The sequence below is a fragment of the Mobula hypostoma genome, chromosome 14 (assembly GCF_963921235.1).
Source record: "Mobula hypostoma chromosome 14, sMobHyp1.1, whole genome shotgun sequence".
Lineage (NCBI taxonomy): Eukaryota > Metazoa > Chordata > Chondrichthyes > Myliobatiformes > Myliobatidae > Mobula > Mobula hypostoma.
Window position 1 is genome coordinate 46,227,769 of NC_086110.1, and position 16,354 is coordinate 46,244,122.

Below are 16,354 nucleotides of genomic sequence, written 5' to 3' on the forward strand. Positions count from 1 at the left end.
TAATTAAGGGGCCAATTTGTTTCTGACTATTGCAGGTCAGAGTTTTAAGGTAATATTCAATATACCCAAAATGTAATATTTCGTCAAGAATGAAGCTGAAAAACAACAGGTTGTTCTGACTAACTTTAGAATGTTATGTCTCCAGTAGACTTGTTTACATTACTGGGAACCAGATAAGACGTCACTGGCGCTATCGCTAAGCAACGGTCTATTGAAGCGACAGTTTCTTGCAAGGTAGCTATTGGGATCTTGAATACGTGTTACTGCATACTATATTTGAGACGGAAATGATTTTACTTATATAGCTTAACCTTATATAGGTTTCTTTTCTCTTGTCTCTTTGATATGATTGTCTCTGAGAACTGCTTTGCCTTTCTAATTTGTTGGTGCTGGAAAGGGGGCAGTTGATGTCAGTGTTCAGTGTCTGACATTGCTAAGTGACACTCACAGATGTTACAAAGCAAAGGGTTGAATGGGAGGGGTGGGGGTGGGAAGGGGATAACTCAGGGCTCCACCACCAACTTACAACAACAGATCCAGGGGAAGATGAGCAACAAAGATAAAATAGAAAATCTTACTATTGTATCATTTAATGTTAGAGGATTAAACTCTTCCTACAAGCGTTCAAAGGTTTTAGATTTCTTACGCAGAAAGAAAACAGATATTGCGCTGTTACAGGAAACACATCTTACACCTAATGACATTCCCAGGGTTCAAAACTGTTTTTATAAACCCGTTGTGGCATCAGCTGATGGTACTCGTACAAAAGGAGTTATGATAGTAATGAGACGTAATAGTAATGTATCAATTGAAAGGACGGGCACTGACAATAAGGATGTCTAGGTTTTGCTGCACATCCATTCAGGGTAAAAAAGTTGCATTCATTAGCCTATATGCTCCAACTATATTCGAGATTGAATTTTTTCCCTCAATTACCTTACAATTACTGTAGTTAAGTGACTACGTTGGTTCAGACATGAATGCTTTGGTAAAGATTAACCTCAATAAATCTTCCTCAACTATATCAAGCTCTCAAGAATCTGCTTCCAAAGCACTTAACCTTTTTCTAACGGATTTAAATTTAACTGATATGCGGAGGGTGCATAATCCATCTGCTAAAGACTATACCTTCTTCTCCACAAGACATAAAACTTTCTCTCGGATAGATTACATTCTTATATCCTCCGGTCTGCTGCCTTTAGTAAACTCAATAGAATTTTTGCCCAGACACCTATCTGATCACAAACCAGTCATATCTACTTTTAATTACGGCAAAATTAAAAATAAGGCTACTAGGTGGAGGTTTAACTCCACCCTTCTAAAAAATGATGAATTTCAATCACAACTGAGAACAAAACTGACAGAATTTATAAATTTAAATAAAAATAGTGCCTCAGATGTGACAGTGATTTGGGCCTCCATCAAGGGTTTCTTACGAAATAACGCCATATGGTTCAGTTCCCACCTACATAAAAACCGGCTTCAAAAGATTTCCACCTTAGAAGAAGAATGTAAGGTTTTGGAAAATGATCTCAAAGGGATATACATCATAACAAAAGAAAACGAGCTCAAAACAAAACAAGCAGAATTAAATGATTTATTAAGAGACAGGGCAGAATATATGATCCACATAACCAAACATAAGTATTACGCAGAAGGCAGCAGACGGAGCCATCTTTTAGCTCTAACGCTCAAACAACAGGAAACTAAAAGGTCTATACCAGCGATTAGATGTGCTAAACATGGAGTAGTATCTTCAACAGAGGAAATAAACAAGACATTCAAGAATTACTTTAAAGAATTGTATACAAGTGGCTCAGTTCCTTCTGAGAATGACTTCACAGATTTTTTTTTAGTGGATTAGACCTCCCTATGTTGTCACTAGAGGACACCAAAATACTAGACTCTCCTATTACACTGGATGAGCTACTCAAAGCAGTTAAAGCTACAAATAAGGGCCGTACGCCAGGCATAGATGGCATACCTGTGGAACTTTACCTAGCACCTTGGGATATTCTTGGATCAGTATGGTTAGAAACGTTAAGATGCTTTTGGAAATGGCGCTTTCCATAGAGACCTAAACACAGCCCTGATCACAGTTATACCTAAGCCCAGTAAGGATCCCTTGGAGTGTACCAATTACCGTCCAATCTCCTTGATAAATGCCGACCTCTACTTTTATATATTTCTAATCCTGAGAGATCCATTCCTGCTGTTTTAGAGTTATTAGCACAATTTGGTCTTTTCTCAGGTTATAAATTAAATCTTAGTAAGAGTGAACTTTTTCCGATTAATAAACATCTTCCCTTATATTATAAATTTCCATTTAAATTGATTAATAATTACTTTTCATATCTTGGGATTAAAATTACTTGTAAACATAAAGATTTATTTAAGACTAACTTTTTACCATTAATAGACCATATTACTCAACTTTCATCTAAATGGTTTCCCTTATATTTAACTTTGATTGGTCGTATTAATGCAGTTAAGATGTTTTTTTTGCCAAAATTTTTATATGTGTTTCAGGCATTACCAATTTTCGTTCCTAAATCTTTTTTTGATAAAGTTGACTCTAAAATTTCTTCATTTATTTGGCAGAACAAGAATCCGAGACTGGGTAAAATACATTTACAGAAAGCTAAGAGAGATGGAGGTTTAGCATTACCTAACTTTAGATTTTATTATTGGGCTATTAATATTCGACATATGAAATTTTGGTTACTTGATCGGGACATACTATTTATTCCTAAATGGGTAGCATTGGAATTACAATCTGTTCAGGGTTATACACTTGGTTCTATTTTAGGTTCCTCTCTTCCTTTTGATTCGAAACGTCTTAAGCAGGTCTCTAACCCGATAGTTAAATATGCTTTGCGCATTTGGTTTCAATTCAGAAAATTTTTTGATCTTAATCAATTCGGGTTAGCGATTCCTATTTTAGGTAACATATTTTTTCCTCCCTCTTTTACGGATCGCGCTTTTCAAACTTGGAAGACTAAGGGTATTTTACGGTTTTTGGATTTATTTTTAGATGGTTCCCTTATGTCTTTTGAACAATTATCTAACAAATATAACTTATCAAGAATACATTTTTTTAGATATTTACAAGTTAGAAATTTCCTAAGTACTATACTTACTTCCTTTCCAATGCTTCCTCCTATATATATTTTAGATTCGATAATTAACCTTAATCCATGTCAGAAAGGTGCATCGGCTATGATTTATAATATTATTATGAAACTTAGGAAAGCTCCATTTGATAAGATTAGGGTAGATTGGGAACAGGAATTGGGGCTTACCATTTCTGTGGATGATTGGGGGCAGATTTTACAATTAGTTAATACTTCCTCTATTTGTGCTAAACATTCCCTAATTCAATTTAAAGTGGTTCATAGAGCACATATGTCCAAAGATAAGTTAGCGCGTTTTTACTCGCATATTAATCCTTTCTGTGATAGATGTTCGGGGCAGATAGCCTCTTTAACTCATATGTTTTGGTCTTGCCCTACTTTGGAAACTTTTTGGAGAGATATTTTCAATATTATTTCTAAGGTATTAAATATAGATATCTCTCCTCACCCTATTACTGCTATCTTTGGACTACCTAAAATTTCTAGTAATCTTTCCCCTTCAGCCCGTAGAATGATTGCATTTCTTACTTTAATGGCGAAAAGATGTATTTTACAACATTGGAAAGAGCTTAATGCTCCAACTACCTTTTTTTGGTTTTCTCAGACGATTTTATGTTTGAATCTGGAGAAAATTAGAAGTAACCTTTATGATTCTTCATTTAAATTTGAACAGATTTGGGGACCTTTTATTCGATATTTTCATTTAATGTAATATTTACCCTTCTTGTTTTCTCTTCACTGTTTTAATGGAGGTCGGGATTGAGGACGTGATTTTAAGTTTAACTCTGTTTGGTTTCAAGTTAGCCCATTGCTTTGCTTTGCTTTTAGTTAGTTGCACGGTGGGTTTTTTTTTTGGGGTTTTTTTTTTCTTTTTTTCCATTGATATATATAAAATCTAGTATACTATTATGTTATCTTGGTTTCTTATGCTTAAATTACATTGTTTGTAGTATTTTCTTTTTGGTATTGTTATCTTTTGGAATTTTATTATACTTTAACATTGTATTAATGTTTATATGGCTTACCTTTTTTGTATACTTACTCAATAAAAAGATTTAAAGAGATAAATGCCGACCTCAAAGATATTTTCCAAAGTTTTAGCCAGTAGACTTGAGACAGTAGTTGGGAAAATAATTAGCCCAGATCAAATGGGCTTTATCAAGGGGCGTCTCGCATCTGATAATATTCACCTGTTCTTACACGTACTGAGTGCAACACATAAAATCCCGCCTGCCTGTGGCCTGCTATTTCTAGATGCTGAAAGAGCATTCAATCACCTTGAATGGCCAGATCTTTGGAGAGTTCTAAAAAAATTTAAGTTCGGCGATAAATTTATCAATATGATTCAAACACTGTATGCTAATCCTTCAGCCTGGGTATGTGTGGGAGGAGGTTTCTCAGAGTTATTTGACATAGGATGGGGCACACGACAAGGGGACCCTTTGTCTCCTTTAATTTTTACTATATCTATTGAACCGCTTGCACATTTAATTAGAAACTCTCCTCAGATCTCCCCTATTACAATAGGTACAACATCGCATTCAGTATCACTTTACGCGGATGACACACTAATTTAAATGGCAAATGTTGAACAAACTCTCCCCTATGTTTTAGAAACACTGGAGCAATTTGGATTTCTTTCAGGATACAAAGTTAATTTGTTAAAATCAGCACTGATGCTGATTAATACAGATAAAAGTAAGATGTCTCTTCCTCCCCAGATTGAAGTTACAAATGAAGTCCTCTACTTGGGTATTAAAGTTAAACTTCCCTATCATCTGTGGCTAAAACAAATTACTCTAATTCTGAAAAAAATAGAAGAAGATATTAATAGATGGAGACACCTGCCAGCATCAGTCCCGGCCCGTATAGCGGTCATTAAAATGAACATCTTACCCCGCATTAATTTTATCAGCTCAATGATCCCACTTACACCTCCAGCAGGATATTGGCAAAAACTGGACTCCTTACTACGATACTATGTTTGGAATGGTAAAAGACCCAATGTCAAATGGTCAGCTCTACAATTCAAAAAATCGAATGGGGGATTGGCATGTCCAAATTTTAAATTGCATCACTGGGCATTTGTACTAAAACGTCTTAGCTATTGGATGAAGGAGGATAAAGTTTCGTCCTGGAAAAATATAGAACAAGAGCTAATAGCACCAATAAGGTTGAAGGACCTTCTCCTTATAGGTGTGTCTACCAAAAAATATGATTTGTATTACGGTCCAATTTTAACCCATTATACTACAAGTGTTTAGAGCAGCAGAAAAATTCCTAAAATTTAAAAGCGTACGGTGCAAATCATCTCCATTATGGAACAGTAATCGTTTTCTACCTGGGGGGAAACCACTCATTAACAGAACTTGGGAGGATAAAGGTATTACTACTCTTCAAGATATTAATGGGGCAAGTACTATCCTTGACTTTCAAGAACTGATATCTCGATATAATATTGATAAACATTCTCTTTTCTTCTACTTTCAAGTAAAATCAGCTTGTAAAGCCTACGGTGTTCCCTAGGGGTCAGATTTAAAGGACCATCCCATTTTAAGTTGGATACAGAGTGCTCCAGGACAGATAATGTCATATACCCATGATAAATTAAACTCCCAGAATTATATGCCCACATCGGGAATGTAAGCTTGGGATAGGGACATATCTGAATTGGGACAAGACTTAGACTGGGATGCGATTTGGGATAATGCTGCTGGTGCTTCGAAAAACCCAAATCATCGGTATATACACTTGAAATTTTGTCACAGAGCATATTTAACACTGAGAATTAGACATCAAATCGGACTGGTTCCTGACCCTTATGGCTCATTTGGCCCCCATGGAGCCATTGGCTCTTTTATACATGTTGTATGGGAATGTCCAGGGGTTTTTGGTTTGTGGGGGAAGGTTATCAGTACTCTTACAGAACCAACAGGGGTACAATTACTAATGGACCCCGCTGTACATCTTCTAAATGATGACTCCCACCTTTCCCTTACGGAAAAAACACGCAAAATCTGGCTGGCAGGCCTGACTGCAGCTAAGAAGATTGTAGTCCAGCGTTGGACACCTCCCCATGATATTTCAAATACTCACTGGATTCGGAGCTTTTTGGACATTTCTTACCTGGAACTTTCATCAGCAAGAATAAATGATGCACGAGCAAACACAATCATAATGTGGACAAATTTGATATCTAACTTATAATATCTTTTGTTAAAATAGGAATGCTTTGTCTGTGTATGTACAATTCAGTTGATTGGTGGAGGGGAGAAGGATGGGGGGGACAGAGGGGTGGAGGGGGGGATAGTCATGAAGGTTGGGGGGTAGCTGGGTTAAACAGTCAAAATGTAATTGGCAACTGGTTGTATTGAATGTAATTTGTTGGTGTTGCAATAAAAAAATTAATAATAAAAAGAAAAAATACCAAAATAAACAAGCTAATTGATTAGGTGCTGCCCAGCATGTAAATGTCGGCCCAGATCAGAGGCGATTGCTGATTGCGTTGTCTCTGATCTGGGCCAACATTTACGCCGGGCAGCATCTAATCAATTAGATTGTTTATTTCGGCTTTTTTCTTAAAGATGTGCTGGGTGCGTTCTAGCTACCGCTGTATTCTTCGCAGCCCGGCGGATTGGGACCACTGTTATAATTGACTAATCACTACATTCGTGAGAGGAAAATATGCGCTGTGTTTAATATTAAATTCGTTAGATAAACCCCTTTAGAAACAAAATTGAGTATATTAGCCACTTACAAGTGACTTATCACCTATATTCCAGTCGCGTTTAACACAACCCCCCCCCCCCTCAGGTCGGCCAGTCCGCAAGAATATTGTCAATACTAAACCGGTCCGCGGTGCAAAAAAGGTTGGGGACCCCTGATTTAAACTAGCCTGCTGACTGCCAAGGTGCTACGCTATTGATGTCCTACGTGATGAGGCCTAACTCCCTGTAGACTTGCTTAAAGTTGTAATAGAATAAACATGATAAGTACATATTTTAATGTCACATTTGCTGCATATACCCAACTTAGTTTACAGATTAGACAAAAATCACTAAACAAAGTATTACATACACCCTTGGAGGTCAACCGGGGGGGGGGGGCGGGGGTGCTACCTCCCTGAAATGGTGGGGCTATCTCCCTGAAATGAGTTTTTGCAGGGTGGGATGTCTGTAATTCCTTCCTTAACTGATCAGAACGAAGCAGCTCATTTGAGATCTGAGCAACATCCAATACAGTCAGAGTAGGATTTGCCTACTTTTACACTCCCTCCTCTTTGTATTAAAAGTGAGCATCTGGAAATGGTATTATGATTTTACCTAGTTTCAAAACATCTTGATTTGAGCAATATCCTGTACAGTCAAGGTAAGATTTTGCCATCTTTACACTGCATTCACTTTGTATTAAGATCAGCAACAAAAACTGTATTATAATTTTAACTAGAGCACCAAACATCTCCACCTGCTTACCCCCAAAAGTGTCCTTGATAGCTTTTAACAACACTCAGTTGTTTCAGATAAAGCAGAAAGTGCAATGTATTGTACCAGCACTAGATAGAACAGGGGTCCCCAACTTTTTTTGCTCCGCGGACCGGTTTAGTATTGACAATATTCTTGCGGACCAGCCAACTGGGGGGGGGGGGTGTTCAAGTAGGGTTAAACCCACCTCAACATGTCTTTTACAGTTAGGATTGCCAACTTTCTCACTCCCAAATAAGGGACAAAAGTAGCAGTCAAATCCCGGGACACTTTACCCCAGGAAAGACTACCATGACCATGAAGCCTTGTGCGGGCATCTGTGTGCGCATGTGTGACGTGCACATGTGCGTATGTGCCGATTTTTCCCTCACAAATCGGTTTTGCCTACATCTTCCCGACTATAGTGTACATACATTATTTCTACTTTATATAGGCTGTGTATTTATCATATCATTCCTGCTTTTATTATATGTTAGTGTTATTTATTTTCAGTTTTATGTGTTAGTTGGTATGATTTGGTAGGTTATTTTTTGGGTCTGGGAACCCTCAAAAATTTTTCCCATATAAATTAATGGTAATTGCTTCTTCGCTTTACGCCATTTCGGCACGAAACGTTTCATAGGAATGCTCTACCTTAGCAGGGGAAATACGGGACAAGGGTGGTCCCATATGGGACAAACCAATTTGGCCCAATATACGGGATGTCCCAGCAAATACGGGACAGTTGGCAACCCTATGTTCAAGTTCAACAGTGTGTGACAGGGAATAAGGTGCAGCTGACTCGTATCGTTTCCTCACGGCCCGGTAGCTCATGCTTCGCGGCCCGGTGGTTGGGGACCACTGAGATAGAAGAATCAACACCCAACACAGATCAAGTACCAACACAACCTATTCTCACGTTATGGGTAATTCAAACTGATGTGCACCTTCCCGTAAGCAAGTTTGCAGCCTTGGGTTTTCGATATTTTCCTCTTTTCCATTTATCCATATTCTGTCCTCCTTGAAACAACGACTAGCAGTGACCGTTGTTGTACTTTTCAACTGAAAAGACAAAATAAAAATCCAAAATTGATTATGGAGGTTATTTAAGAAAAAAAAAGTACATTTGACAGATTTTCAGAATTATACAGCACAAAAACAGGCCATTGCAACCCATCTCACCCATGCCAGCTGTGGTGCCTTCCTATGCTACATTTACCTGCATTCAGCCCACCTCTCTACTCCTTTCTCATCTCTGTCCAAATGCTTTTTTAAATGCTCTGCTACCTCCTCTAACTTGTTCCAAATGTTCACCATTCTGTGTAAAAAAATAATACAGCCCTTCAAATCTCCTTTAAAATTCTCCCCTCTCACCTTAAATCTATGCTCTCTAGTTCTCAACTCCCCTAGGAAGAACTATTCTAACCACCTATCCTTTGCATGTAGCCCATAATTTTGTAAACCTCTACAAGGTCACCACTCAGCCTCCTACATTCTAGCTTTTCCAATCTCGTCTTACATCTACATCCCTCCATCATGGCAAATCTCTTCTGCACTCTTACCACCACATCCTTCTTTTGGAGTGGCGACCAGAACTGTACACAAAATTCTAAATGCAGTCTTCCCAATTTTATTGATTCGTGGTAATATGCAAGCCACACAGAAAGAATGCACTTTTTTTTAAACTTTCAACATATCAATGTCATCTAAAAACTCATGAGGCATGTGATCTATGGAAACTTGGCTGTGTGGATTTGGAATTAGCTTGCCCATTGAAGGCAAGGGGCACCAGTAGATACGTATTCTGCCTGGAGGTTAGTGACTAGAAGTGTTCCGAAAGGATCCGTTCTAAGACCCTAACTACTTGTGATGCTCATAGAGCACTTGAATGACGAAGTGAAAGCTAAATTTGCAGATGACACAAAGGTTGCTGGTGTGTGGATAGTGTAAAGTTGTCATTGGGATCAATGAGATAAATAGGATGCAGATCTGGGTGTAGAAGTGGCAGATGGAATTCAAACTAGAAAACTGTGAAGTGATACACTTTGGAAGATTGATCTTAAAGGCAGAATATGGCAGGATTCTTATCAGTGTGCAGGGACAGAGGTGTCCAAGTCCACAGTGATCTCTCAAAGTTACCATGCAAGTCGACAGATGGTCAAGAAGACATACTGTATGGAACGTTCACCTTCGTTAGTTGGAGGATTAAGTTCCAGAGCCGCAAGGTAATCCTGCAGATCTATAAAACTCTGATTAGACCACACTGAGAATTGTTCAGTTTTGGCTGCTGCATTATAGGAAGGATGTGGAAGCTTTAGAGAAGATACAGAGGTGATGTATCAGGATGCTGCCTGGATTAGAGAACATGTCTTTTGTGGAAGGATTGAACAAGCTATAGGACTTTTCTCTTTGGAGGGAAGGAGGATGAGAGGTGATTTGATGGAATTGTATAAGATTTCAAGGGGCACAGATAGAGCAGATAGCCAGCACCATTTTCCCCAAGTGGCAATGGCCAATACCATAAGACATGTCTTTAAGGTGAGTGGAGGAAAGTTTAGGGGCGATGTCAGAATAGGTTTTTTGTTAATAAACAGAGTCTTGGGTGGCTGGAACGCACTGCTAGGGTTGGTGGTAGAGGCCGATGGGGCAATGGGGACATTTAAGGGACTCTCAGATAGGAACATGGATGCAAGAAAAATGAGGGTTATGGGCTGTATAAGAGGGAAGGGTTAGATTGATTATGCAGCAGGTTTACATAGGTTCTGTTCCATGCTGTTCTTTGTTCCATCTTATATTTTCCTCAAATTAGTTAAAGGAACCAAATAGAATTTCTTCAGATAATGCCCAACCCCAGGTCAGTTGTAATATCACCAAAGTTAGTGGGTTATGGATTTTATTGGTAAAAGTCCTTAAACATCAGTTTTCATTTGCCCTCACGTTGATAACAAAGTGTATCCTTAATTGATCATTTCAATGAATTCCAATAATCCACTATCCCATTGTTTGGAAGTCTTGATGGCTCAGCATCTGCCTCATAGAAGCAAACTCCAATAGTCTGGAATATCTGCTAGTTCTTAGAATGCTGAATGAACAGATTTTTATTGTATATTCGATCGACAATCAATTAAACATACTGAAAACACAGCATGCACATGGTTGAGGTTGTACAATAAATTGATTAAATTGTTTTCCATCTCATTCATGAGAGTAAACTATATTAATACTTCAATTGCTGCCCTTACTGTGGTCGATTAAGACAGAACTAGAGACCAAACCAGAGAGCTTATCAGACTGGCTTAGTCTGCCAGTTTCATTATTTACATAACCAACAGCTATATTTAGTTTGAGGGCAAAGTAGAACACAGATATATGTGGGGGAAAGAAATGGACTTTGGGTAGGCCAGCAAAACTCCTTCAACATTTCAATTATTGCAACCTCAAAACTTACCTGGTCTTGATGTAATGTTACACTCAGTGAAGAATTAATTGGCAGAATCAAGTCTGAATTCCGTTTCCCCCCTACATGCAAGAAATAAAGAGTTTTAGTTTCTCATGATAATATACAGTATAACATTAAAAGTTTCCTCATATTGGCTAAGAATTTGTTTCTCATCATTTCTAATAGCCTGACACTTCTTCATAACTGTTTGCAGAACGCATGCAATACTGTTCCATAATCCCATTACATCAATGGAGTTTGGGATAGAAGGGAAAACAGGAGCAACAACATCTTCTCCTTCTGCAACATATCACCCGGGGGGACATAGGCTTCCGAAAGCAGCTCACCAGAGTCCTCGGTCCTGCTGGGCCAGTCTTTCAAGTTGACCCCAGGTGTAGCCCATCTACTCCCAGAGATGAAGTCCTTGGAGCTCCTGTTGGCGTTTCTGTAGCTCTGGGTTTTTACAGGATTGGATTGCTAGCCCCATGCCCAACCCTCTACTTTTACAGCCAGGCCATGGCAGAGTTAACTTTTCAGCATTTATAAAAGTACAAACAATTAAAAAAACACAAAACAAAGAATACTCTTATTTTAATCCCTCATAGCTGTTCAACCTGAAATTAGTGTACATGGTTTAACCAGACACAGACAGCAGGAGGAGAGTTCCCAGGTCCAGTGATGGAACATAACCCAAAAGGTGCTGACAAAGCTCCAAGAGATTCTGGACTACCCCAATCAGAGAATGTATAACAATACAGCAATGGAATAGGTACTTTGGCCTACAATGACAATGCTGATCATAAGCCAAATTATACCAATTCCCTCCTGCCTGTACGTAAACACTTTAATATGGAGGGATATGGATTATCTAACAGCTTCCTAAATGCCACCATCCTATTTGCTTCCATATGCACCTACAACTGTGCAAAACTTGCCACATACAACTCCTTTGAATATTCCCCCTCTAACCTTGAATGCACATCCTCCAGTACTTAACAATTCGACCTTGAGGTAAATATGACTGTCTACCCTATCTATGCCTCTCATAATCTTACAAATTCCTATCAGGTCTCCCACTCAACTTCAGACCCTCCACGAGAACACAGCACAAGGTTGCCCAGCCTTACAGCTCACAGCGTCTAAATTGGTCAGCATCCTGATAAACCTGCACAAATTGATTGCTGTCCTCATTCTCACTGACATTTTGTGCATGAACTATTGAGGAACAACTTCTTCTCTTCTTCCCCCACCAAATTTCCCATTCTACCCATGCAGTGTCGGGGATTAACTGTTATCCACTGGCTCCTTTCAGTTGCCCCTTAGTCGCTGCCTAGAAAACACCACACAGCTCTACACTTTCCTCCACACAACATCCAAACACTACTTTATCAAGATAACAACATTAATATCTGCTGTGTCTAAACCGTCTTGAACATAGTTTGAACCTAATCACTAAATTGTGGTACAGTCTCCAGTTTTCTAGGCCCTGTCCTGTTTTGGTGGCCTCATTCTGCTTTGCCCTTTCAGGGATTCTTCTTAGTTTTTATTTTGTTCCCTATTCCCCACCTCAAACCCACATCATTATAACCCCTTGTTTTAGATTCTTTTACAAGGCCCCTCCAATAGGCAGCATGTCATTTTCGCTACTTGCAACCTTCACCCAAATTCCTCGTGCCTTTTTCTCTCCTAATTAACTTGGTTTCAGGCATCTCCATCATCTTGTATGTGCAAACCTTTGTACCCATATTCCCTTAATCATACAATTGTTTCAATTTCATTGTGTGATTAACAATCACATTTGACAAATTCAGTTTACTCCCAGCTACAAAATTCCTTATGTTCCTTTCAATGTTACTTTCTCCTATCTCTTGCATGAGCATACGTGCCCAACAGATCCTTACACTCTCATTAGTCCAGTCTTGGGCTATGAAGTACAACTACACAACCTTTGTACTCTAGCTCACCATCCTTGTCATTCATTATTTGGGTGTTTCAATCTACCAGAACTTTTATTCTCTTCTCCAACTCTGATGATGAGGCCTTAGTATGGACACACTCTGATTCCACAGCTAAAATTCAGTGCAGAGTTAAAAGCATTGAGTGGATATTCGTCACCAGATTAAATAAGTACCTTCGGGTTTCACCTCCTCTTGAATATGATAGAACTTGGTTTCCATACTACACTACCAACAGCTGTCTTGAAGCCATTACAACTCCATTGACCTTGCTAACTGCACAATCCAAAGCTCATTTGCCTTTCAGGGAAAGGTGGTCACCCAATGCAAGCAAAAAGAAATCAAGTCAATATTTAATTGCTTTGACTCCAAAATGTTACACATGACATTTAATGTGAACTGAGTGAACAAAGCAGCCCAATAACCTGAGTGCTTCAGTGACAATATAATGACTGGCAACACCTCATTTTACCCTTGCTCTACAATATTTATTGGGTGGAATATTTGACAAGCAACAAAAGATGACCACCCTCCCCCCACGCCAGTAACCATGGAAACGGAAAAGGCCACAAACATTTAATGCACTAGACTTCTTTTATTTTGACGTTAATTTGAATTTAACACCACATACAAGGATGCAGTGCTGGATTCAAATTAATGGCAAAACAAAGGAAATTGAAAAAAAAACAAGTCCATCGAATCAGTTGATTAGACATTGAACTGAAGCATTTGTAAGACAGAAAATCAAGTAGAGATTGCAAATGGATTTTCTTTTCAGTAAGAATTGGAGTTGAGGCAGGATCTGAAATAAGTTATAAAAATCAAGTGTAATTAAGGTTTATAGTAGTTTAAAAATCTGAGGATATTTGACTTCAGGGTCATTAGACTGTCTGGGTCAGGGAGATTATTTTTAATTATGTTCTGTGTCTGTGATTGAACATAGTTCCTGCTCATTCAACTTTTTCAATTATAACCTGGCAGGAAAGATATAAAAAGTGAATTTAACAGCAATTAAGTCTAGAAAAGAAAATGACCGTGAAGGCTACTGGAATGAGAGTACAACATCACAGGCGTGAAACAATTAATAGTGTTGTCAGACCCAAGATAGCTTGACAGGAACAGAAATTTGAGCAAGTCAAGCAGCATCGTACAGTAAAGCCTGTTAGCATCCATTAAAAATAAGAAGGTTATTAGGGAGAGGATCAGAGTACTCAAGGATAAAGGAGGGAATTTATGCTTGGAGCCAGAGGAAGTGGGGAAGGTACTAAGCGAATACTTTGCGTCGATATTCACCAAGGGAAAGGATATGGAGGATAGTGAGAGAACAGAAGTGTATGCTGATATTCTCCGGCATATTGATATCAAGGAGGAAGTGGTTTTGGGCCTCTTGAAGAACGTTAAGCTAGGCATGTGCCCAGGACCTATAGGATCTATCTAAGGTTATTGAGAGAAGCAAGATAGGAGATTGCTGGAGCTTTGACAGATGTTTTATCTGTAGTCACAGGTGACATTCCAGAGGACTGGCTAAAAGCCACAGTTGTTCCTCTGTCTTAAGAGGGCAAAAGAGAAAAAAAGATTAGTAAGCCTTAAATCAGTAGTAAGGAACTGGAGAAGAATCTTAGGAATAGGATCTATTCTTACTTCAATAGTTGGTAAGTTGATGGCCTTACTTCAATGGTTGTTAAGTTGATGGAGAAGATCCTGAGAGGCAGCATTTATGAACATTTGGAGAGATATAATATGATTAGGAATAGTCAGCATGGCTTTGTGAAAGGCAGGTCGTGTCTTACGAGCCTGATTGAATTTTTTGAGTATATTGATGTAGGTAGAGCAGTAGATGTAGTGTATATGGATTTCAGCAAGTCATTTGACAAGGTACCCCATGCAAGGCTTATTGAGAAAGTAAGGAGGCATGGGATCCAAGGGGACATTGCTCTGTAGATCCAAAACTTGCTTGCCCACAGAAGGCAAACAGTGGTTGTAGGCGGGTCATATTCTGCATGGAGGTTGGTCATCAGTGGTATGCCTCAGGAATCTGTTCTGGGACCCCTATTCTTCGTGATTTTTATAAACGACCTAAATGAGGAAGTGGAGGGATGGGTTAGTAGATTTGTTGATAACACAAAGGTTGGGGGTGTTGTGGATAGTGTGGAGGGCTGTCAGAGGTTACAGCTGAACATTGATAGGAAGCAAAACTGGGCTGAGAAGTGGCAGATGAAGTTCAACCCAGATAAATGTGAGGTGGTTCATTTTGGTAGGTCAAATATGATAGCAGAATATAGTATCATTGGTAAGACTCTTGGCAGTATGGAGGATCACAGGAATCCTGGGGTCCAAGTCCATAGGATACTCAAAGCAGCTGCGCAGGTTGACTCTGTGGTTAAGAAAGCATACGGTGCATTGGCCTTCATCAATCGTGGGATTGAGTTTAGAAACCGAGAGGTAATGTTGCAGCTATATAGGACCCTGGTCAGACCCCACTTGGAGTACTGTGCTCAGTTCTGGTCACTCACTACAGGAAGGATGTGGAAACTATAGAAAGGGTGCAGAGGAGATTTAGAAGGATGTTGCCTGGATTGGGGAGCATGCCTTATGAGAATAGTTTGAATGAACTCAGCCTTTTCTCCTTGGAGCGACAGAGGATGAGAGGTGACCTGACAGAGCTGTACTAGATAATGAGAGGCATTGATCGTGTGGGTAGACAGAGGCTTTTTCCCAGGGCTGAAATGGCTAGCACGAGAGGGCACAGTTTTAAGGTGCTTGGAAATAGGTACAGAGAAGATGTCAGGGGCAAGTTGTTTTTATTTAGAAACACAGAGAGTGGTGAGTGCATGGAATGGGCTGCTGGCGACGGTGGTGGAGGCGCAAACGATAGGGTCTTTTGAGAGGCTCCTGGGCAGTTATATGGAGTTCAGAAAAAGAGGACTATGGGTAAGCGTAGGTAATTTCTAAGGCAAGGATATGTTCGGCACAGCTTTGTGGGCCGAAGGGCCTGTATTGTGTTGTAGGTTTACTATGTTCTGGGTTCTTTCTCTTGAAAGGCATATACTTAGTAGACTGCTTTGTGCTGAGGAGGTCATGACGCACAAAACTTGATCAAGTTTTTAATTCAGGCGGTGACAAAAATGATTGAGGCAGAGTAATGGTTGTTGTTCATTTGGTAAGGTTTTATACAGGGCCCCCATATTAGGTTGATCCAAAAAACTACGGCACATAGAATCCTTGGAGAGATGGCGGATTGGGTTCAAAATTTGCCTCACTCTAGGTGGAGAAATTTAATTCCAAGTGCCGACCAATGTTCCCTCTCACTGGGTGACTGGTGAGACCTGTTTGTGATAGGCACATGCACAACTACACACTCACACA

The 16,354-nt window shown here is 39.3% G+C and overlaps 1 protein-coding gene across 1 annotated transcript in view; it reads right to left on the reverse strand.

The window, feature by feature from the left end:
• The window catches only part of mvda (mevalonate (diphospho) decarboxylase a), a 48,596-nt gene that overhangs the window by 30,454 nt on the left and 1,788 nt on the right, over positions 1 to 16,354 (reverse strand). Inside the window, exons 2-3 of the mRNA XM_063067062.1 lie at positions 11,043 to 11,113; positions 8,542 to 8,656 (exon numbers count right to left, since the gene is read on the reverse strand). Of these exons, the coding sequence (XP_062923132.1) occupies positions 8,542 to 8,656; positions 11,043 to 11,113 (186 nt within the window). The remainder of the gene's footprint in view (positions 1 to 8,541; positions 8,657 to 11,042; positions 11,114 to 16,354) is intronic.